The sequence below is a fragment of the Chelonoidis abingdonii genome, chromosome 1 (assembly GCF_003597395.2).
Source record: "Chelonoidis abingdonii isolate Lonesome George chromosome 1, CheloAbing_2.0, whole genome shotgun sequence".
NCBI classification, from domain to species: domain Eukaryota; kingdom Metazoa; phylum Chordata; order Testudines; family Testudinidae; genus Chelonoidis; species Chelonoidis abingdonii.
Window position 1 is genome coordinate 214,914,522 of NC_133769.1, and position 23,508 is coordinate 214,938,029.

Genomic DNA, 23,508 nt, shown 5'->3' on the forward strand with positions numbered 1-23,508 from the left:
ACTTATTTATTATCATCATTTTGGTTTTTTTTAATTGTTTTCTCTGGAGTCTGGACCTTGACTATACCTTGACCAAAAAATTTGGACCTTAACAAAAAAAATAATTGACTATCCCTGCACAGTGAGAAGCTGTTTGTAGAATACCTTTGATATTTTCATAATAGGATAGTCTTCCTTTGTGTGCTTTAAACCGCAGTAAAAGAGTAAATAATGAAGACCGTGTAAATGTCAACATTAGACTTCAGCACCAGCACCCATTTCAGTAAATAGTGTGCACTACACATCATTATTTCATTCAGTCTGCAGATTCAGGTAGACATGATTGAGTTGTTTTATAACTGATTCACATTTTGAAGGTTGTCTTTGTAATCATGAGGGCTAGGAACTAAAGGGCTAAGCGTTCATTAAAAAATATATTTAAGTTCAGGAGCAGAGGAGGCAGGAACCAAGGAGAAGTACTGGCAAATGGAATAATGGCCTACCAGCTCAATTTACCCTCTGCCTTTCCAGTCAATGGGGCCTCGCTTTGCTTCTTGCCTGGGCATCACCAAAAGAAGAGTGAGGACCCTTAATCTAGTTCACAGACAGTTGGGTTTCTGGAAAATGTGTCAAGCCCTATGTAAGAAGGGGCAAGCATGAGTAAATAGATGGGATGGGTGAGGATGAGTAAATGGGGCCAGGGTGAATGTAAGGAAGAGGATAGTGGGTGAGCAGATGTGGTTGAAGAGAAGAGATTGATAGGATAAATTAGAAACTAAGTGGACTTTGTGTACATGAGAGCAGTTTTGAGGGGAGAAATGGGAGAGACTGAAAACAGGGGCTGAGGAAGAGACGAATATGTATTTGGAAGCAAAAGGGATGTGAAATGTTGGGAGATGAGGGACAGAAAGAGGAAATGGACTGTAAACGATACGAGAACAAAAGAGAGTGAGCCAAGAAGGGTAAGACTTATGAGAGACCTAAACTCTAATATATAAAAGTTTGTGTATATAATATAAAATTTAAAGTTGATTGACATGTTACTTATGTATAGTGCATAATAAGTAGTACGCACCTATTTTGTTTGTTTAGGTCCTGTTTCAAGAAATAATCTCTTTTCAAAGAATCCCTGTACAATGCTTAAGTCCCACTGACATTAAGCATGCGCTTAAGCTGATCCTGAATCACGGTTCTTAAGTTTGAAGGGGCATGGTAGCACAGGCGTTTTTCTCCTTGGCTAGTAATCTTACTCAGGTAGTGTCAGGTAAATTTTTCAAGGCTTATATGGTCACTGTAGCTGGAAAGCTTCATGGAATAAGTGAGTGCTGGATTTTTTTGAAGGAAGAGGTGAGGGAACTTTGCTATATGGTGACTGGGAGATTGTTACACGTATACAGGGCTGCATATAACCTTCACATAAATGCAGGTAGCATTTCATCATTTCACAGCTATTCTTGAATTGTTTTTCCTATCAAAGAGTGAGTGCTAGAATGTGCATTCACTTCTGTTTCCCATTTGTACATCCAAGGACACATAGTAGCAGGGTTGAATTCTTGTAATCAGGCTCTGCAGTTTGGCATGATTAGTCTTGCATTGACTTAAAGGATCAAAGCTGCTGAAATTAATTTTATAAAAGCCATTGCAGAAATGAAGCTTGCGTTGCTATCTGATTTTTAAGGTTACTCTTTCAAAAGAGTATGTGCTTTTGATATCTAAAGGTGATTCTTTAAAGTCATGGAAAAACCCTGAATTAAAAAGAAAGGTGAGTATACTGTGGCATTTCTATGGCTACTTGTATGGTGAAGTGCCTGATTGGATGTTATCTAAAAATTGAAGGCCAAAAATTTGAATACGTGCTTGGTTTTCAAATTGACTGACTGCTGGGAAAGTTGCTGTTTTACAGCTGACTGTAGGAAAATTAGATCTAAAATAAACTATTTCTTGTTTGGTTCAGAAATAATAAGGATAAATTGTTAGGAGATGGACATTGAAGAGATCAGAAATGAGAGTTATTTTACAATAGACTTTTTTGTTTTGTTTAATTATTTTTAGGTGATTTTAATAGTGCAGAAAACAGCCAAGATCACTTTCTTGAAACCTCAGAGGAAAGAGATCCTCCAGCTGAGAAATATTATCTGGAGAGACATGCTCTCTATGAAAATGTAGGGGACCAGTCAACAGAAGATATCAGTCAGCATCCATGCCCACGTCTGGATAGAAAGCGTAAACACTCTGGCGAGAGAGTACAAAATGAGGGCAGCCAAAACGAAAACTTTGTGGATGAGCTGCAGGATGAAGCTGTGTCAAAGGCAAAAAAGAGGAGAAGCTCCAAAGGTAACCCCATTGCTTTGGTGTCCCTTAAGGAATTTCTTGTGAAAGGAGTATCCCTATGAATTAATGTCTCCATTTATTAACTTGATAGTTACCAGTCTGAGCACTGTCATTTCACTTAAAATAATATCTTGGTATCTGAGGGTAAAGCACTAGTCATTGGACATGGTAGCCATAGCATTGCAAATGACCCTAGTGCATGTGACCCTTAATGACCAAACCTTTTAAAATGCATAGTGTGGTGGTAAAGCTGAGACTATATGCCCCGCAAGTGAAATGTAGCTTTTGTTTTAAGTTGAGGGGGCTTTTTGATTAATTTTTAGTTATTTTTCCATTAGATGACTGGCCTGAGAGGGAAATGACAAACAATTCCTCTAACCACTTAGAAGAGCCCAATTGTAATGAGGTGACCAACCTGAAGGTGTGCATTGAATTAACAGGGCTCCATCCCAAAAAGCAGCGTCACCTGCAGCATCTTAGGGAACTATGGGAGCAGCAGGTGTCACCAGAGAGATCCCCGTCCGGCAAGTTGGGCCGGCAAAGCAGGAAAGATTTAGCTGAGGCTGTTCAGCCAGAGGCCACTGCAAAGGTCAAAGACTGCACAGAAGAAAGGCACACCAGGAAAAGGTCAGAGGTCAAAAGCAATAGAAGTTGGTCTGAAGAGTCCCTCAAAACAAGTGACAATGAACAAGGTATGCAGAGACTACTAGGGAAATATCAGCTGGCATAGCATTAGTAGTGATGCATGCTGCCACCACTGTTAAGGAATTGTCAGCAGTTTTTATAGAAGTCCACATGTATAAGGACTTACAGCTCCACTATTAAAAAAAATAAAATAAAATAAAAAAAAATCACTAGCTAAAATTTGTCAGATGGGTGTGTATGTAGTTTTTGTTTGTTTTAAAATTGTGGTTTAAATGACTTCAAAATTGAAGTTTTGTGTCTGCAGATGTTTTGGCATTTTTATAATTCATGAATAGTTCTGATTTAGAGGAAAAAAAACTTCAGGTTGTTAGTCCATGTAAGAATATATATATATATATATATATATATACTGCATGTATAGCTAAATGGATTAGTGCCTTTTGGGTATAATTAAAAACAAACAAGAAGTCCAGTATGAGTAGCATGAAGACTTTGATTCTCTATCATGAGAATCTGCTATTTAAGAACTGCTGAGTTTTTCTGCTTTCTCAAAGGCTTAGAGGCAGTCAAGAGGTTACCCCTGTTTTTTCCCTTAGTGCAGTCTGCCTGTCTGTTTTCTCTACAGACATGCCTGATGAAGAGCGCTGATGTTGCTCCGCAGTGTTCTTCTATGTGCACGTGCAGAGCTTTCCTCAGTGACTCACTGAGGGCTCTGTTCTTCAGGATATTTTGCCAGGTTCTTTCTGTCTTTCTCTCCTGCTTCTCTAGTTCACTCTCCATCTCAGAGCGGGTTTATGCTGTAAACTTACATTGGTATAACTACGTCACTTGGTGTGGAAAATCCAGGCCCCTGAGTGGTGCAGTTATATCGACCTCACTCCTGTGTAGACAGTGCTATGTTGACGGGGGGGATTTTCCTATCAACATAGCTACCGGCCTCTCGGGGAGGTAGATTAAGTACGCTGGCAGGAGAAGCTCCTCACTGTATCACTGAAGCATTTTAAGTGTAGACCTAATCTCAGAGGGCTACTGGGAGGTTGTGTGGAGGGACTGGGGTGTTGAGTGACTCTAGGGATTCCCCTTGACTAGTAGTGTGATTCCTTAACACCCCCACAACTGCTTCAATAGCTGAGCAAGGCCCAGCCACATCAAAGACTGCTGTTCCTGTGTTCAGCTCCACATGCTGGCAGTCTTCTCCCACAACCTGAGCTTCTATTACTTGATTCTGAGGACTTCTCCTAAGCAGGACTGTCTTCCCCACTTGCTCCAGTCTGGAGCTTGCTCGCTTCTGTTATTTCTGCTTCATCACTATGGCAGCCAGCAAGTGTTGAGCCAGTCGGTGGAAGAGGTGGGCTCTCTGGGACCTCCCCCAAACTGTCACAGTGGCCAGCTCCAGCTGCCCACAGTATTCCAGGGAGAGGCCAAGCACTACGGGTCTTTCCTTGTTTTGCTGTCCCTCCCTCCCACCATTCACCTGCTGCTTCATTTCTGTCTTCTCTCTCTCCTTCCCCGGCTCTCAGACCTCAAGTGATTAGTTACCTCAGTCACTTGAGGAGGTATCACTCCCATAAACCTAAGCAACTTAAAATCTCAGCTGCACTCAGATATCCTCAACGGGCTTTGTGCTGTCTTGACTGGCATCCTGCAAACCCAAATCATGTGGCTGTTCCTGCTCACAGAGCCTACACATCTTCTCAGATAGCTCTTCCTTCTCCCTCCATCCCATTCTCAGAAGGAGAGGATGAGGCTTTCCTTCGCCCTTTCAGGATTTGCAAATCAAAGTCTGTAAGCAGTCTCCTTCTCCCCCCGCCCTCCCCAAAGCAAATTTAGTCTGTTTTTTCTGAGGACTCCCCTAAACGTAACTAAGGCCTGGGTTACATGAGGAAATTAGGTTGATATAACTATGTTGCTCAGGGGGTTGGATTTTTCACACCCCTGAGCGACGTAGTTAAACTGGCCTAACCTCCAGTGTAGACAGCGCTATGTCGACGGGAGAATTCTGGCATTGACCTAGCTACTTACTGCCTCTCAGGAGACGAATTACCTATGCTAATGGGAGAATCCCTCCCATTGTCGTCGGTAGTCTTCACAGAAGTGCTGCATTAGTGCAGCTGCGTTGGTGCAGTGTTTTACATGTAGACAAGCTCTAATATTTGCCCCAGTTCTTGGAGGATGAAGAGGAGCTTCCCACCTGCTCTGAGCACTCTGAATCAGATGTCCCAGGTTGCTTGTTCACTAACAGACTCGGTTAATTTGATACATTTCACCCTCAACATAGCCAAACTTGCAACTCAACCAAGCCTCAGTCAGAACCCCATCAAGATGAGGCATAGGTAAAGCCGCTCCACTTGCCCCATACCAGAATCTCTTGAAAATTGCTGAGGCCAGGTGGGAAGTGTAGTCAATAAGGTTTCCAATTGGATAAAGTTACCAAATTGTCTCAAAGATTATAGAACTACAATTCATAGAATATCAGTGTTGGAAGGGACCTCTTGTCCATCCTTCATCTCAGTCAGGATTGTTTGCAGGGGGGAAAGAAAAAGATCTTGATGGTAAATCGATGGGGCAGGTTTTAGTGGACCTGAAGATCGACAACTGTCTTAATAGTCAAAGACTCTTTTCTATTATTTTGCGAGCTACCATGGTGTGTATGGCACTGGCTCAGACAGACCTGTCCATCTTCTGCTCCTTGTGCTCTCAGAAGAAGAGGTCTTGTAGAATTCAAGAGGGGAGGCCAGACAGCTGGATTCTGTAATGTTGATGCTAGCTTTCCTTTGCAATGCCTGATATTGCCAGATCTTCTCTTCTCTTTAACATGTTGGCTTGAAGAAATATGTGGTTTTAGATTCTGATGCTATTTCCAGAGGCATCCTGGCACCCTTTGACAATGTGAAATGAGAATAAGCCCTTAATAGCACCTTATACCTGTTTTAAATTATCCCCGGCCAGCCCATTCTCGAGAGACGCTTAAGGGCTTTCAAGTCATTTTGCTGCAACTGCTACTTCCATCCCTACTGAACGGCAAATTCTTTGATTTGTTTTTCTCTATTTGTCAGGGCTTGGAAATTCTTCCTCATTGTTATCTAGATAGGCCTCTCCACGCACAGAAGTTGCATGAGGAGGAAGTCAGCCTTAGCTCTTCTGATCCAATAGTCCCCCAACTTTTCTCATGGTTCATAGGTCTCAAGCAAGTTTATCTTATATGTCCCTGTGACCCAGTGGCTTCTATGTGTTGCAGTGCTGGGGCAATTGCAATTGGGAACAAACATGATCAGCTCCAGGCAGCGCCCTTGGATATGTCATCCTCTCTTTGGGGATTTGTAATGGTGATGGCCATCCAGGGAGCTGGACTGAGACAACAGGAGCATCTAGATCTGCCACGACGTGCACAACCTGCTGGTGACTGCTCAGTCATGTGAAGTGACAACATGCTTGCCAAATTTGGTCCTGGAACATCTTAGATTCATAGAGAATGACCAGAAGAGCTCCCTTATCCGATCTCAAGACTTGTGCATTTGGGAGCCCTGTTCAAAATCAACCTGGGCCTCATGGTTTTGCCAGAGGAGAAATTTGACCAAATTTTACCCCACATCAAACAATTCCCCAGTGCCTTCCAGTCAAAAGCACACTAGTACTCTCAGCTGGTTGGCCCCAAGTGGCCTATGGGGCAATTCCCCCTTCCTGATCAGGCATTGAAGCTTCCAGACTTAGGATATGTCAATAGACAGTCCTTCAGACACGAGTCCCTTTTAATGATGGTGTCCACTCCATTTTCTCTTCAGGGGTGGACCTGTGCCAGAGCTATTAGCAATCTGCATGGTGACCAATGCTGGCTTCTCAGGATAGAGAGCACAGATGGGTCCTCATGTGGCTAAGAGCAAGTGGCCTTCCCAGGAATCCCAGCTTAGCTTTAGCCTCCTGGAGTTGCAGGCAGTGAGGAATGAAATAGACCTTGTCCCAAGAGTCCATCTGGGAATTGCAGCCACTCATATGGAGGATAACCACAGGACCACTGTGGTTTATCACTGCCACCTAGGCAAGACAAAAAACAAAAGCCTGAATAGAGAGAACAGAAGGAATACCAGCCTCTGCCCCTCAGTCATGTACATCCACAGCAAGTACAACAGTCTGCCTGGCTGACTCAGCAGTTCTAAGATGGATGCTAAACCAGTGGCCATTCAGTCAGATTACACAGAGGTGGTTCCTTTCACAAGAAGACCCATTTGTAACTCAGTCCACCGAAAAGAAAACCAAATTCTGCTTCCAACATTGGCGCCAACATGGGGTCAAGGCCTGGTTATTCCCTTGTATGGGTGTCTGAGGATATTCCTATCCACTCTTTCCCCTCAAATTCAGAGTGGCCAGAAAGATCAGACAAGATGGAGAGAAGGTTATAGAGTGACCTGATTACAGTCTGTAAGTACCTGCATGGAGAACAAGCATTTAATAATGAGCTGTTCAGTCTAGCACAGAAAGTTATAACCCAATCCAATGGCTGGAAGTTGAAACTAGGCAAATTCAGACTGGAAATAAGGTGGAAGTTTTTAACCATGAGAGCAATTAACCTTTGGAACCATTTTCCAAGGGTTGTGGTGGCGTCTCCATCATGGACAATTTTTAAATCAGAGTTTGATGTGTTTTTTATAAAAGATGCTGTAGGGATTATTTGGGGAAGTTCTGTGCCTGGTGCTTTACAGTTGGTCACACTAGATGATCACAATGGTCATTTCTGGTCTTAGAACCTGTGGATCTAAGAAGAAGAACTGCAATCTCTCTCACTTCCCCCAGTGACTGAGAAAGTGGTTCAATATAATCTGACTGAAGTTTCCCTTCTTCGTAGCCATCAGGATGGGAAACGTTTGTCCCCTTTCACCAGACAGCTTTGTTTTAATTTTTTTCCAAAGAAGGTGGTTCAGAAGTCAGCCCCAATTCTGTTTGTTAAAAGAAATTCAGATTTCTATTTAAAATTATCATGTTCTTTGTCCTCACTTTATCCTAGACCCCCTTGCATCCTAGAAAAACTACACAGTTTACATGTGATCAGGGCTGTGAAATTCTACTTCTGTAGAACTAAATCCTGGAGGAAGCCCAGTGTTCTGGGAAATGTAGAAGGGGTATAAAGCGTCAAAATGTTTTGTGTCTAGATAGTTTATTTAATTCATCCTCCAGTTTTCCAAGGCATCTAATCAAAGTAGTCTTGAAGACATAGTTACTCGCTCCACTAGGAATCCATCTACTTTGTAGGCAGAAAGTCACAGTAAGCCTATTTCAGAATTATTTGGAAAGCACTAAGAGATTGACCCTGGTGCTTTCTTCATCCTTTGTTGTCTTTGAGGATAGAGTCCTTTGAGTCTTCCCTCAGTGCTCTCCTCCAACCATCTTCTCTGACTGCTAGATGATGGGGTGGATCACTTGATAATTGTTCTGTTCATTCCCTTAGACGCATCTGGTATTGGCCACTGGCAGAAGGCAGGATACTGGGCTAGATAGACCACTGGTCTGACCAAGTATGGCCGTTCTTATATTCTTTAACTAGAATACAAAATATCTTCCCCTTCCCGTATACCTCTTGCCTGCCACTTAAACTTGGAAAAGGCAGAAAAAAACAGCAGTTCCCAGCCTGAAGAAGAAGGTGAGTTCCCGTTCAGATAAGACAATTGCAGGTAAGGAAACAAATTTTGTCATTTACACCCACCAAACCAGGAAATTCACAGTTGAGACTTTCTGCTCCTTGTTTTACCTATTGAGGCTAGAGGTTCCAGTGTGTAGGTTGCATATCAGTGCACTGATAGGCCTCTGCAGGACTTAGGCACAATAGTAATAGAGAATTTCCTAGAGTAGTTTTATCAGACAATTACAACTACTTTAAACTTAGCATCTTGCGAGTTCACATATTTACATTTTGAATGTAGAACATTTAAAATATTAATGACTTGAAAATGTAATTGGTGAATCTCTTAAACAGGAAAGGAGTTAGTGTTAAGTGTTAACAATGTGTTTTCCTCTCAACACACCACGCAACATGTAATGACTTTCCTCCCATTTAGGATTGCCTCTATTCATGGTCTCTCCGCCTGTGAAGAGCCTTTCATCCACCAATGCAAACAGCAAAAGGCAGACTCAGCCAAGCTGTACTCCAGCCTTGAGGATGGCTGCCAAACAGCAGAAAATTAAAGAGAGCCGGAATGCAGATGTGCTGTGCACAGATGAAGAGGACGATTTCCAAACTACATTCTTGCTGCAGAGATATTCTGAGTGTGAGAAGCCATCAGGAAAACGTCAGTGTAAAACAAAACACTTGGCACTACAGGAGAGGAAAAGGAGGTCATCCCTGACAGGGGATGACACCACAGATATTGAAAATACTGAAGATAAGGTATCTTTATGTAGATTTAATCATCCACTAACCTCACAGAGTGTACAGCAGAGCCAGCCTACTCAAGCTGACACGTTATTGTGCTATGTAGCAATACAGGACACCCTCGCTGTAACGAACCCATTGGGATCCAAACCATTTGTTCATTAGAGCTAGGGGTTTGTTATAGCGAGAGTCCTGCCTCTGGGGCAGGAGGGTGGCTGACAGCTCCTCCAGCTATGCTGTCAGCCCTCGGCACAGCAGTGGAGGTCAAAGTGGGATCTAGGCATCGGGGTTGTTTATAGCCAAAGGGTCATTATTATAAAGGACGTTCTAGCGAAGGTGGACTGTAATTTTATTCAAACTCCTCCCCCTTTTTACTATTTGCATATTTTGAATTTGTTCTCTTAGTCTATCTGAGATAAAGCCTAGTGCGGATGTAAAGACGGAGGAGTTGTAAACTTAGTAACAGTAGTAGATTTTTGTAATGAGAACAGAAGTGTAATTCTTAACTGGCAAAATATATTCCCATCAGTTATTGTTAAAAGGGTAGGGAAATCCAATAATGATTTTGACAGGTCACAGTAACAAGAAGATTCAGAAAGCAACCAGAGCCTACTTCAGACTGTGACTCTTCACCAGCCAGATCATATGAGCAGAAGCTGTATGATTGCCTGCAGCAGACTTCCTCATTATTACCTGTCTCTCAGCCCTCGCAGTTGCAGATTGCAAGCACCCCTCAGGAGACCACCCCAAGTCGTCCCATGCCGCCTGAAGCACGAAGACTTATTGTCAATAAGAATGCTGGCGAAACTCTTCTGCAAAGGGCAGCTCGTCTGGGATATGAGGCAAGAATCCCTTTTAAATATTCTGAATTGAGATGCAGGAGCTGTTTGCTTTTTTTTTTTTTTTTTTTTTAATCTTATTTGTATACAGGATTAAAGTCACTTTGTAATTCTAGTTTATGTAATCCTGGTGCACTGATGAGGTAGCTACAAACAGATTTGTAGTTTGTGCATTTCTCGTGTTCGGGGGGTTATTTTTTTTTATTATTTTAATTAAAGTGTCATTTTAATTTGAATGTTTACAGTGATGAGGGGCAAAAAACTTGATAACTCTCTTGGTTATAGAGTGTTCAATACCGGCCTAAATCTGTGGTGCTGTGCATCCTGAACTCCTGTTATAGCTGTTGGGAGTGGAGGGTGTGCAGTGCCTTGAGAACTGGACTCCTCCTACCTAGGAAGGTTTTCTAAGGAGTTGAAGCCCCATCACTATATTGTCTGACACTGCATAAAATCACAAATTAATGTTCCGTGTGGTGTATGGAGAGTTTTAATGAGCTGTGGTTTTGCTTTCCTTTTATATTAAGGACATGTAATTTACAAAAGAAAATGGACAGTTTTGATATTTGAGCCTGAACGTAATGTTTGGTGTGTTCACTTGCGTGTTTGGATATATTGCAGAAAGTGTTCTAAATGTTTTTAGAGTTTGACCCTTCTCAGCATCAATACTGCTCTAAACAAACAGACCAGGCTTCTACAAAAATCAGTAATTGCTGAATCCACCAGCTCTGCTGTCTCACAAACATGGTTTTATTTATTGGGGGAGGGGATATTTTGTAATATCATATTAGGGTCCCGATCCTATGAAGTATTGCTGTGACAAAAGTGGTTCATCATGAGTGTGATTACTGATTTTGATGGTATTAGTCAGAGCAGGGATAAGGAGCTATAAAACTTGCCCTAGCTTTGAAAGAGGCAGTTTGGCCTGGGAGCTTGGGTTGGACAGAGGCCTGCTCCAGTTCTGAAGATTGAGTCAGCCTGGAAGTCAGGTTTCAGCAGGGGCCTGTCCAGCTTGAAAGATTTGCTCCAGCCCATAAAGATTTTGTCGTGTTTGGAACCGTAGTTTAGGCAGAAGCCTGTTCCAACTTTGGAAGGCTGAATTTAGTCTGGAAAATCTTTTGTTTAGCCTAGACCAGTGATTCTCAAACTTTTGTACTGGTGACCTCTTTCATATAGCAAGCCTCTGAGTGCGACCCCCGCCTCCCCATAAATCAAAAAAAACGTTTTAATATATTTAACACCATTATAAATGCTGGATGCAAAGCGGGGTCTGGGGTCGGGGCTGATAGCTCACAACCCCCCAGGTAATAACCTTGTGACCCCCTGAGAGGTCTCAACCCCCCAGTTTGAGAACCCCTGGCCTAGACACAAACATATTCTAGTTCTGGGTTTTCTTAGTTTAGCTAGGAGTTATGTTATATTATTATGCAGTTGCTGTGGGAATCTTTATCATTTGCATTATCTCTGTTCCCATGGGACCTGAAATGTAAACGTTTTTAATGCTCCAGAGTCTTTCTCCCTCTTGCTCCTTCACAGTAGCTGAGTATCTGACGCACAGTTCCCATGTCAGACTGCTGTGTGATGCTCATGTGCACTCTGAGTAGTCTCATTGATGCCAATGGGACTACACACTGTGCATAAGGTTAAAACACATGCATAAATCTGGGTAGAATCAGGGCCTAAAACTCTCTCTCATAGTAAGGTAAACAAGCTCCATGCAGCGCTTATCTCAAGTGGCTCTCGGAAGCAGCAGCATGTCTTTCCACCCTCCACCCCTTCCGGCTCCTACGCAGAGTTGAGGCTGATAGCTCTGCTGTGTGCTGCCCCATTGGCAGGCGTCGTCCCTGCAGCTCCACTTGGCCCCAGTTCCTGGCCAATGGGAGCTACGGGGGGTGGCGCTTGGGGTGGGGGTAGCATGTGGAATGGAGCAGAGCCCCCTAGGTCGCACTATGCATAGCAGCCAGAGAGGGGACATGCTGCTGCTTCTGGAAGCCACGTGGAGCGCTGGAGTGGGGCAAGCCCCAGGCCCCGCTCCCCAGCTGGAGCTCAAGGGCCAGATTAAAACAGCTGGCAGGCCAGATCCGGCTTGCGGGCTATAGTTTGCCCACCCCTGATCTAGAGAGCATATATCCAAGTATACTGAGAGAGCTTGATGTAGCATTCTGAGAGTCACCAGCAAATAACTCCAGATATAAATTTAAGACACTTCATCTGTCTCTCTAGTCAGGACTAGCTCTGTGATTTGCAGAGCTCTGTGCAAAGCAAGACAATGAGGCCCTTTTCAGCTTCCTGTCCGCCTAGAACCAGATCCTCCTATTGCAGTCCTTGGTCTGGGGCTGCATTTGCTGAAACAAATTATATGTGCATGCAGGGAGCTTTCAGTAGACATGTAGTTGAATGATGCATAGCATAGGTCTAAGAAGAACCCCATTATGCTTATGTTGCATCTAACTGTAATTTGCTCTTTGTATCTAGTGAAACAGTAGGAGAGACTCATTGGAAAATGGGAGTTTAGCTTCATCCAGAGAAATTACTGGAACTCCCTATTCAGTGTCCTTGTAGATAGAGGCTCTCAGTTGTTGTTACTCATTCCCTTGCCAGTTCTGCACACGAACATGATATTGAAAGTGGGGAGGACTCCTTGGAGTTATAATGGTATGTCTACACTGCAATGATAAACCCATAGCTCTGGATCTCAGAGCCTGGGTCAGCTGACCCAGGCTTGGGTTGCAGGGCTAGAAATAGCAGTGCAGATGTTTGACTCAGGCTGGAGCCCAGGCACTGAGACCCTCTTCCTTTCGTAGAGTCCCTGAGTCCAGGCTTCAGCCCAAACCCAAATGTCCAATTTTATAGCCCCACAACCTGAGCTTCGCAAACCCTATTCACCTGACCCAGGCCAGCTGCGACCATGCTATAGGTTTTTTATTGCAGTGTGGACAAATCCAAATAATCCTGAAGAGGGTACAACACTGACGTAATGTTTTAAATGAAGGCAATGTATTTGACACAGCATACAAGTCTTTGATAAAACTACTCTCTCCCTCTATGCTTTCTTACTAGGTAAAAATGTGCTTTTCTCTCCCCTCTCTCTCAAAACCTTGCCGTTCTGAATGATGATTTGTAATCCTGCCACCAGACCTCACTGTAGGTGGCTAGTATAAAGAACATGCCTGGAATTTCAGAAAGTTTAGTGGTTTATGTTTGGCAGTAAAGGGGTCTCTTTCCGCAATAGGGCAGAGGAGCACTGGAAGCTATAGAATCCCTGCAGGCCCCCTACCCAGGATGTCCATTGACTTGTCTTCAAATGAAGCCTTACTTTACCTCCTTGACGATGTTTGAACATTTTCAATTCTAATTGTTGTGTAGTACAGTGTAGATGATTTTGGCAGTGTCACTTTCCCTAGATTGGAGCATTTGTTTGTGTTTGTGAGTGGGCGTAAAAGCAGAAACAGGGGTAAAGTATCTAGTGATAAATCTGACATTCATCTATGCAGCTGTGTAGCCTGGCTGCAGCCAATAGGGCTACGTAACCAAGTAAAGATGGAGTAGACTTTGGCCCTATATGTCTTTATGGCCTGATCCAAAGCATGTTGATGGGAGTCTTTCCATCGACCTCAAGGCGGTTTGGATCAGGCCCTCAGTTAACTAGGATATTAGTATTACAAATACATTCTGTATGGGTCCATTATTTAAATATTTATTTAAATGGCTTAAGTACAGTTTTAAGCACACCCCCTCCCCCCCATAGGGAGCATAAAACCACACACTGAAGGTTTGCACACTGAATTTGATTTGAGCTCAGCTGCTACTCTTCATTCTGCTTGGTGCTTTTAATTAGTGTTTGTACCTGAAAGTTTTCAACAGTCTTCGCCCTAAGCCAAATCAGGATTACATCATGCCAGGAGAGGCAGTGGCATTAGGGAGACACCTGGTAGCTGATGAGGGGAGGGCAATAAATGCAGGAGGAGCCTGGGAGAAGAGGACTGAAATTCCCCTCAGGGACTCTACCCATTGTTTCAGTGGAGACAGAGGATAGGGTTTGTCTCATTATGGATCATGCAAGAGGTTTGGGCTGCACAATCCATGGATCCCCATGATGCCCTGAGGATGGGGCCATCTTCCCAGAGCCGTATGCTTCTGTGCCACCTCCCAGCCACATATTGCTCTCCACAAGTCCCCTTTCCACAAGGCTGCATTGGAGTTGCACTGGCTGCTTCCCCTGGGTTTCCTTCCGTTAGGGTCAGGAGGAGGCTACTTCCATGGTGCAGAGTGGCTCAGCAGAAAACGGAATACAGACTTCAGCTGTATTATCTTGTCCCATGGTTTCCACACTGGATTGCGTGGAGGATAATCCATATAGTCCGTGGGTCCAGGGTGAGAGAGCATGGTGCACAGAGAAAGCTGACCTGCATTTTCATGTGGAAAGGGAGAGATTTCCATTTAAGAGGGAGGAGGCGGGGGAGAGAAATCTGCCCTCATTATTTTAAATATGTTAAAGTTGTGGTGTGCATCTTACTTACACTCTATAATTAGGATGGAATTAAAACCTAAAGCTTTTTAAATGTGTGGTATTTTCCTTATCATTACTGTTTACTAGTTAGCTAAAGAAACTGCAGGCAGTGAAAACAGCTATGGTGTAGCTTTTGCTGGTGGCAAGCTAGCTGGTTCTTTGGATTTATTAAACATGTGATGTTCAGACCACTGCTTTAAATGGGCCATGTGAATATATCTAAATTGTCCCATGTGAGCTTCACAACCTTTCTCTAAGGTTAAAGAGGGGGAGGCTTATGAATCTAAAATGTTTGTGCTGCCACATGTTCATATATTTCAGCAGTGATGGTTAAATTTTCTACGAATTGAGTAAATCATATTAAAAAATGTTAATGAGGCATATAATTAATTAACAATGTAGAGTTTTATGGTCTTCATGCTTACATTTTGTGGTTAATAACCTTCTTCTTGTTGCCTCTTAAAATGAACTTGTCCAACAAAATTAGCTTTTGGTCCAGTTAATGTTTTGTCCTAGAAAGTCTCCTTTCCTTTTTACAAAAATAAAAATAAAATTAATAAAAACTAAATTTGGAGGCTTAAAAATTGTTTTAAAGAGTAATTTCATTTTAAAACTACAGCTCAATATTATAGGAAGTGCTGTTAGCTAAAAGGCAGCATGCTTTATACTTAGTCCAGTAAGTGGGCTACATGCTACCCATCTTTTAAAGAGGATTGTGCCATATTCCACTTTCAAATAAGCACATGCAGATCTGAGCACATAATTTGGGCCATTGTGTTTGACTATATACAGTTGAAGCAGTATTATATTTGAAACCAACATTATTAAATCTTTACCTATTACAGTGAAAAATTACTACCAAAGTGAAAATCCGTTAGTCTGAAAATTTTCAATCAACATTTTTATGTTTTAAAGCAAATTCATGTGCCAGAATTAATTATACAGACCCTTTCAGGTAGACATGGGGGAATTCAGGTAAAACCATAGTTCTTTGATTTTGGCCTTCAGAATTATTAATAGGAACAATAAAGCTTTTTGTTGGTGAGACACCAGACTGCTGGAATCGAGGTAAATTGATCGGTGCACCAGCAGTAAGTGGCTGATACACTTGATCCCAATGTCATGTGACTGGGTTTCTTCGTTGGCCAGGATAGACAGCTCATTAGCTTGCTGCTATCCACTTTAGTCTGGTTAGTGAGGGCCTGCTAAAAGAACAGCTTCATGCTGTATCCTAGATACCAATTCTCAAGTCAGGTATACCAAGAGCACAGATTATTGTGGGCTTTCCGGTAGATTTTGAAACTGAAAGAATATATGCATTGCACCCAGCATTTTATTTCTTTCTGTCTGAGAACGGAGACAACCCCACATTGCTTCCAAATAAACATGCAGATAGTTCACTGCTTGACCTTTAAAAGTAGAGAATACAAAATTAATGGATTGCAGCTAATCTTAGAGCACATGAGCTATTTTACGTATTGCATCATTTGTGTGTGCCTCCCACAAAAATAAATGAAACTTGCACCAATCTCAAATTTTTGGTTGAGTGATGGAGCAGTCATTGTTTCAAGGTTGCATGAGAGCTCAGAGCTGAGGATGGCCTAGGCCTTCAACCATGGTACATTTGACTGCAAGATGAATTGTGTTAAATCCACATGGCTTCCCACAGTGATAGGTTATTTACTGGAAACGAGCATCTGGCTCTAGTTCTGAATGAGGAAAATCACTGAGAGTGAAATCTGGCTCCATTGACTTCATTGGGGCTAGGATTTTCTTATGATTAGTTTTCTAAAGAAACCATTGTCCTTCATGTCTTTTAAAAACTTTTTTTATCAAGCTAACGTTGAATGCATTACTGCTGTGCTTGGAACATTTTCATATTAATATTTTAAAACATGGAGGGTAAGATTAATAATCTAATAGTTTACACCAAGCAAATTCTGAGGAAACAGAGGCCATAATTTAGTGTGAAATGGGTACATCCTTTCTCTTTGTTTTCTACCATTATTTAATGCAGAAAATCCCACTAGTGTGCATAGAGATCTTAGTGCTGCGCAATACAATGCTGCCTTGATTGTGAAAAAATAGCAGTCTTTGACTTTCAAAATGATACTTCTATAGGGATGAGAGCCACATGATTCTTTTCCCCCTGCACCCTCCCCACACAAACACACTTACTTTTCTTTCCAACCTGAGACAGCCCATTCAAAGAGAGATAACACAAACATGTTAAAGGTATGCACATCTCCACAGCAACAAATAACATGACCTATCTATTCTCTCCCCCTTCTCTATTTTCAGGAAGTGGTTTTGTATTGTTTGGAAAACAAGGTCTGTGATGTAAATCATCGTGACAATGCAGGTTATTGTGCCCTCCATGAGGCCTGTGCCAGAGGCTGGCTGAGCATTGTGCGACATCTCCTAGAGTATGGGGCTGATGTTAACTGCAGCGCTCAGGATGGAACCAGGTTAGCAATGTTATAGTTACTAAAATAAAATAACTAGTGCTCGTGGCACATGAACGAAATAACACATGGTGGGATTAATGTCACATACATGGTATTAGCTGTTTTGAAAGAATGATTAAAGGAAATTCATTTCTCCAAAAGTTGGTGTCCTTTCTAGATCTCTCACTCTTTGGTCTTGTAAGTTCTGGAGTTAGCTAAAGTTTATACACAGGAAAATTTAGAACTCCTTTGAAATAGTTATGCCATGTTTCTGTAGCACATATAGCCTCTAACTGCCAGTTCATTTTTTTTTCTGTTGTCCAAAACTGACAAGAGAATCTTCACTCTCATATCACTTTCTTTTGCACTGTGGGAAACACATTTTTGTATTGTGGCTTGTGTTTGATTTTACTGCCTGTTCTACCTGTGAATTTTAATAGTGTTTGATATATTGGTATTTTTCTAGGAAATAGTATACTTGCTTTTCTGGAGCTTTATGAATTTTCTTTTTGAACAGCCAGAGGAAACAATACCTGAAGGCTATGATCCTCTTTATACGTTCCACATTCTTTATTTCTGCTAAAGTTGTGTGTTTCCTCCATTAAAATTTGTGCCCAAGAGAGCCCCTCTTGCGTTACCTCTATTTGTGTGTGTTGATACTCTAATTTGATTTATTTTTAATTTGAAACAAATTGCTTTTAATTTAGCAAACACGACTCTCTTTTAAAGGAGGTCTGTTCCTTTGGTGTTTTGAGTTGATGATTCCTCTGCTGGCATATTTTGCCTTCCTCAGAATCCCCGTATGCATTTAGTTCCTGTTTTGAGTAGATATTGAGCCTCTTTCTCTAATGTGGGTTCAGGAAGTTACTATGTATGATTTCTCAAGCTTTGAATATATATCTCTTTGTGCTAAGAAAGTTCTTTATCTAATGTAATCATAAATGGTTCATCCTCTACTGTTTTGGAGGAACTGATCTGATGACAACTTTTCTTAAATGTATTAAGGAGCATGATTTCTTGGGGGCAGGTTATTTTATCAGATTTGAAAAATTTTGTTAAGATGTTATTAAAAAAAAAAAAAGTGACCAGTACAGAGTTTAAGCATAGAAGTTTCTGGTTATCAGGGAATAACATACAGATGATTGAGGGTGCAAAGTTTGGTTTAAGATCAGGTGGCATAAGGAATACGTAATCTTCAATATCTGTTTTTCTACTTTTAAAAATCTAGGGGGTGAGGTGCTCCTTCCGTTAGTTAACTTGAATATTTTATCAGATCCCACCTTCTAGCCAGGACATAAAATTAGCATAACTGTGAATCTGTCTCTTTTGTTTTTAAATTTTTGCATATCAACTTGAAATTGTTGGAGGGAGGATTCAGAGAAACAAAGCTCCAAGAGTCCTGCGAGAGATGGTCCATTAGAAGTCCATGATGGTCTGTCATTACCAGCCCATCAGTTTGGAAAGATGTTTCTGGAAAAACATTGAATCTAGGGCTGAATAGTAAAAATTCCTTTCCCATGACCCACCTCTTAAAAATACAAAGGAGAGAGAAAGGAGGAGATCTTAAAGATGCAAACAAAAAACCCTCAACCAAACTGTTTCCTATCATCTCTGGGACTCCCTAAATCAGTCATGCATAAGTAAGGTTGCCATAAAAAAGAATTCTAAATGGTTTCTAGCTCACTTGCCAGAATAATCCGTATAGAAAAATGTCTTAAGAAAGTTTCCAAACAGTTGTTAGTATGTATAAATTCAAATTCACAAATGGAGATTATTCCAGTTATGTCAGGGAAGAAATATTACTACATATGCACTCAGCAGCCAGTCATATTTCTTTGCTGTGTTTTGGAAAAAATGTGTATTAAAATACAATTTATCATCATCTTGTCTGTTCAACAGCTCACTCATAGGCGTTGCCCTCAGAAATCATCTTGTGATTCCCTTTTCTTCCTGGTGGCAGAGATTCCCTTAGCTTTTTCAAAGGCTTCTGAGTAGGATAGCGTATTCCAAATCAGATCTGCTTAGGTTGTTTCTTGGAGTTCAGCAGAATACAGAGCACAGGCTTCTGTAAAGGATTCCTTGAGGAGGATCATCTCCTCCTCCTTTCTGGCTCATATAGCCAAGCTTGTATCTGAGTATAAGATAAATACCATTTCTCCTTTGGAGCCTTAACTGTATTTTCCTCTGTAAGCTTCTATGTGCGCAAAAAAAAAAAAAATTCTCCACCACTTTGTGTTTTTCATCTCTTCTCTTACTGAGTATGTTCTTCACTTATCAGACCAGGAACAATAGTCAAATACAAAATGCAGACTGCCTTATTTTTTACTGAACTAAATATGCATCATTGCCCTCTGACGGGAAACGCTGTTGTTGCCAACCAATGATTCTCAGAGTTCCATCAGATTGTTGAAGTGAGTTCGTTAAGGCCAACCCACAGTGACACATCTACGTGCACTATCTGTTTCTCTGGTCTGCCTGTCTTGGCTTTCAAATTGGTCCCAGTTAACCAAATGTAGGATCTGCATTAGTTATTGCCTTCTACCTTTGGTCAGCTCTGTTGGTTGCCTCTGTCAATGAAAAGATGTGACAGCTGAGGTTATTGCTGGAGTCTGAACAATATGACATTTTTCTTTGTGGCTTCCTGAAATCTGAGGGTTTTATGAAATCACTGTAAAGTCTGCTATGGACAATTGTCATGCATATAATTTCCCTCATGTTCAGTGCCTGGATACTATAGTGATGTGTACTTTTAAAAATAACTTAGGTTTGATAAGTCACTGGTTGGTCTCTTCTTGTCTCTGGCATTTTTAGATATACATATTTAAGATAGAAAATAAGGCAAAGAACATGAATGGAAGAAAGTTTCCTGAGTAATAGTTGGGTGTTCTTGTTTATTACTTATCTATATATTTTGGAAGGGTCCAAATCCTTTGAAATATTGCTGAACTAAAAAAATCTGACTAACAGAAGAAATTAGATGGTGCAACTGCGTTTTGGTGTCATGAGAGGGCACAGTCATGTTACTCATACTCCAACTGAGTAGTAATTTAAATCAGTGATACTGCTTGTGGATTAAAGTATCATTCAGTGAGAACAAAGGTGACAGAATCTAGCCTGTATTGAATACAGTGATTTTGGATGTTAAATGTGGTTTTAGAAATTCAGTGCTATGTGAATGTTCACTAGAATACTTGTCTTTGCTGTAGTGTGTAAGCCTTTGCGAATACATGTCTATTTTGTTGCTTAACTATTGGCTAATCAAAGATTATTGTAGAAAACGTTGAGATCTTTAAGTTATGTCTCAACTATACTCTTAACTGTATTCCCTGTAAAATAATAGTAGTAGACAGACTATGTGTAAGGGGTTCTGATGAACATTTTCTTTCCCAGATAGGAATATATTTGCTCAACAATGGGTGTAAGACAGCCATCTGATATTTGCAAGTACCATTGTTGGCATGTTTGGCCGTATCTCATTCTTCTTATTTGTAAAAATCTGTGCACTTTTCCATTTTTTCATGATGAGCAGACATTCTTCAGCTGAGTTGCAGGCTGTTTTAAACCTAAAAGTTTTAGGGTTGGGATGTTGAAGTTTGATGCACATTGCAACCATACATCTCTATTACCAGGCTCTATCTCTTGTCACAGATTCTGTGGTCAGTTCTTTAGGACATTAGATTCACTCTTCACAGCTAGTTTTTTTTGTTGTTTTAGCAGTGGAATTTAGTCAGTCCTCTTCCTTAGAGGACCATGCCAAAACTGGTGTCTTCCTATGCTCTTTCCTGTGTTAAGCTTGATAAGATGATCTCCTGTAACAGCTAATTTTACTAGAGGAACTTCAACTGGAGTAGCCACCCTCCAAGCAGGTTACACCTCTCATATGCTCTATAGGGCAGCCCCTTATGTAAACGTATGTATTTAAATAAAAATCTGGCACAGAGACTCTACAGTGCCTAATAAAATAATAAACTACTAAATTACAGAGCTATCATTGCATTGATTTCTGATGGTGTCATAAAGACTGAGCACAAAATTTGAGTGGCTTGCATGTTGCCAGAACCCAGTGATGGAATTATAAACCCCTGCTTGCAAATTTCCCTTTAAGAAGAGGTGATACATGGTAGAGACTTTGAAACCATGCTTTGTACAGGATGCTACTGCTTTGGCAGCCCACCCCTGTTCCCAAGGAGGGGCCTCCTGCTTCTGTAAGGGCTTGTCTACACACAGGTTGTACCACTTTAATTGTACTCATAGGTATAGGTAGCAATTCTTTTGGATATTCCCATAAAATAAATACTTTCTGAGGGAGGAAATGAATAAAGCCCTGTGTGGGGATTCCAATGGAACTTTTTTAAAATAACTATTTCATGTAGTCTGGTGTATCTTTAGGGACCAGAGGTAAAAGTTGTCATCCCAGGCAGAAGGCCTTTAGCAGCTTACAGAGAAGGCAATAAACTCCACTTTAGAAACAGGAGATCTCCTTATATCTCCCCTTCATCAGCATAGATATTAGTACCTGCTTGTGCCTTTACACTGTTTTGGTAGGGGCTTCATTTGCTAACCCCGTATGCTGATAGTGTTACGATTGTCCATATTTTATTCTCCCGTCTTTCCGCCTCTTAATTTTCCTCTTTCTACCCTGTCTCTGGCTATATTTTCCTCTTGTTCTGAGTGTTGTTCTCTTCCCTTTTCTCATTTCCTCCTCCTGTGTCTCTCGCTCTCTCTTCCTTTCCCTGTGTTGTGCCCTCCCCTTCTTCATGGTCTTTTATGTCCCATTTTTTTCTCAAACTATCTTAACTTGTCATTCCTGCTACTTTTTTTAAAAAGCAGCATCCTTTACTCCCTCACTCTGGCACTCTCTCACCCAACTGCAGACAGCTGAGAGAGACAAAAAAGAGGTGCTTCTTGGTGGCAAGCAGGGAGGGTTAGGAAGCTCAAACAGTTCTATTTGCCACTGGGGTGTGTGTGCATAAAAAAGATAGGGCTCTGAGGCCCTGAAGAGCAGCTGCTTCCTGTGCAGGCTTCCTGCAGCACTAAAGTAGGGGAAACAATTCCTGCAGGTCACTTGCTGGTGTGGGGGAAGTTAGACAGCTGCTGTGCACAGCAAGCTGCCATCATCACAGCCCGGTAACTAAGGAGGAGATAGAGGAGCAGGGCTGGCCCTCTGAGCCCATCTCTAGTGGCCTGAGCCAAGCCTGCCTCCAGAGGAGTGGCAGTGAATGAAGCAGGTGTTCTGATCTCTCCTCTGCTCAATCAGACTGCTGTGACAGACCTCTTCACGATCTGGGTGACCCATGGAGCAGGAGCGGCATGCTCCCATAGAAGATACAGCAGATCTGATACTGCTTCCCCTGTGTAGGCCCTCTGAGGGCCACTACATTGATTTAGAGACACTAGTGCAACTTTTGGACAATGTTCCTTATGTAGACAGACTTTCAGGGACATCTCAGACAAATCATTTCTTTAAAATGTAGTTACGATTGTAAATAAATATCACTTCAATAAAATCTCTGTTAGAAAATCATAATGATAAAAGCCACCGAAAGCCAAAGAATTCAAAGTTTAAGGCTTCAATAAATTTCACTAATTTTATACAAATAGAAAATTTGTACGTAATGTCTGCAGACAGCCTAATTCTGACTTGCTATCAGTGTTCATCCCCCCAGGCAACAAGTACGTAATGTCTGCAGACAGCCTAACTCTGACCTGCTATCAGTGTTCATCCCCCCAGGCAACAAGTATCTGCTTTACTCCGCTAGAGGTACCAGACCTTGGGTATGGCTACACTGGCAGTTTTGCAGTGCTGGTAGTTACAGCTGTGCTCGTACAGCTGTGTACGGCCAGCGCTGCAGTGTGTCCACACTTGCACCAGTTGCAGCGCCGTTGTGAGTGGTGCATTGTGGGCAGCTATCCCACAGAGCACCTCGCCATTGGCCGTGGTTGAAGGAACGAAGGGCGGCCATCCGCTTCCTGTTCCAACGACCCGCTGCCAGGAATTGACCCATGCCTAAGAGGCCCGCACCTTAGACACCTTTTAAATTTTTTTTTTTTTAAACTACCCGTCCCGCTGCGGTCGCTCATGTCCCGCCCTTTGAGAAGCGGCCGCGGAGCATGGCATGCCCCGCGTCGCAGTAGAGCCCACAGGAGGCGGCGCGGGCTTGTCGCAGCTCCGCCAGGAAGTGGAGTCGCGGACTTGCCGCGCCTGACGGGCACGGGACTGCGAGTCGCGGGCTTGCGGCTCCCGGGCCCAGCCGGGACGGAGTCGCGGGCTGCCGCGCTCGACGGCCAGCGGAGATGCGGATCGCGGGGCTGCCGCGCTCTGACCTGGCTTCCAGCCGGAGAGCGGATCCGGGCTGCTGCGCTCCGGCGAAGCGCGCACCCCACATCCATCTGACTCCC

At 42.3% G+C, this 23,508-nt stretch overlaps 1 protein-coding gene across 10 annotated transcripts in view; it reads left to right on the plus strand.

Annotated features, from left to right (window-relative positions):
• The window catches only part of BCOR (BCL6 corepressor), a 68,452-nt gene that overhangs the window by 36,232 nt on the left and 8,712 nt on the right, over nucleotides 1–23,508 (plus strand). For 6 of the 10 annotated variants that reach the window (XM_032795766.2, XM_032795768.2, XM_032795772.2 and 3 more), the window contains 5 exons: nucleotides 2,032–2,313; nucleotides 2,649–3,002; nucleotides 9,003–9,331; nucleotides 10,021–10,158; nucleotides 16,964–17,130. In XM_032795766.2, the coding sequence (XP_032651657.1) occupies nucleotides 2,032–2,313; nucleotides 2,649–3,002; nucleotides 9,003–9,331; nucleotides 10,021–10,158; nucleotides 16,964–17,130 (1,270 nt within the window). The remainder of the gene's footprint in view (nucleotides 1–2,031; nucleotides 2,314–2,648; nucleotides 3,003–9,002; nucleotides 9,332–10,020; nucleotides 10,159–16,963; nucleotides 17,131–23,508) is intronic. The other 4 variants (XM_032795773.2, XM_032795774.2, XM_032795775.2 and 1 more) reach the window with 2 other exon arrangements.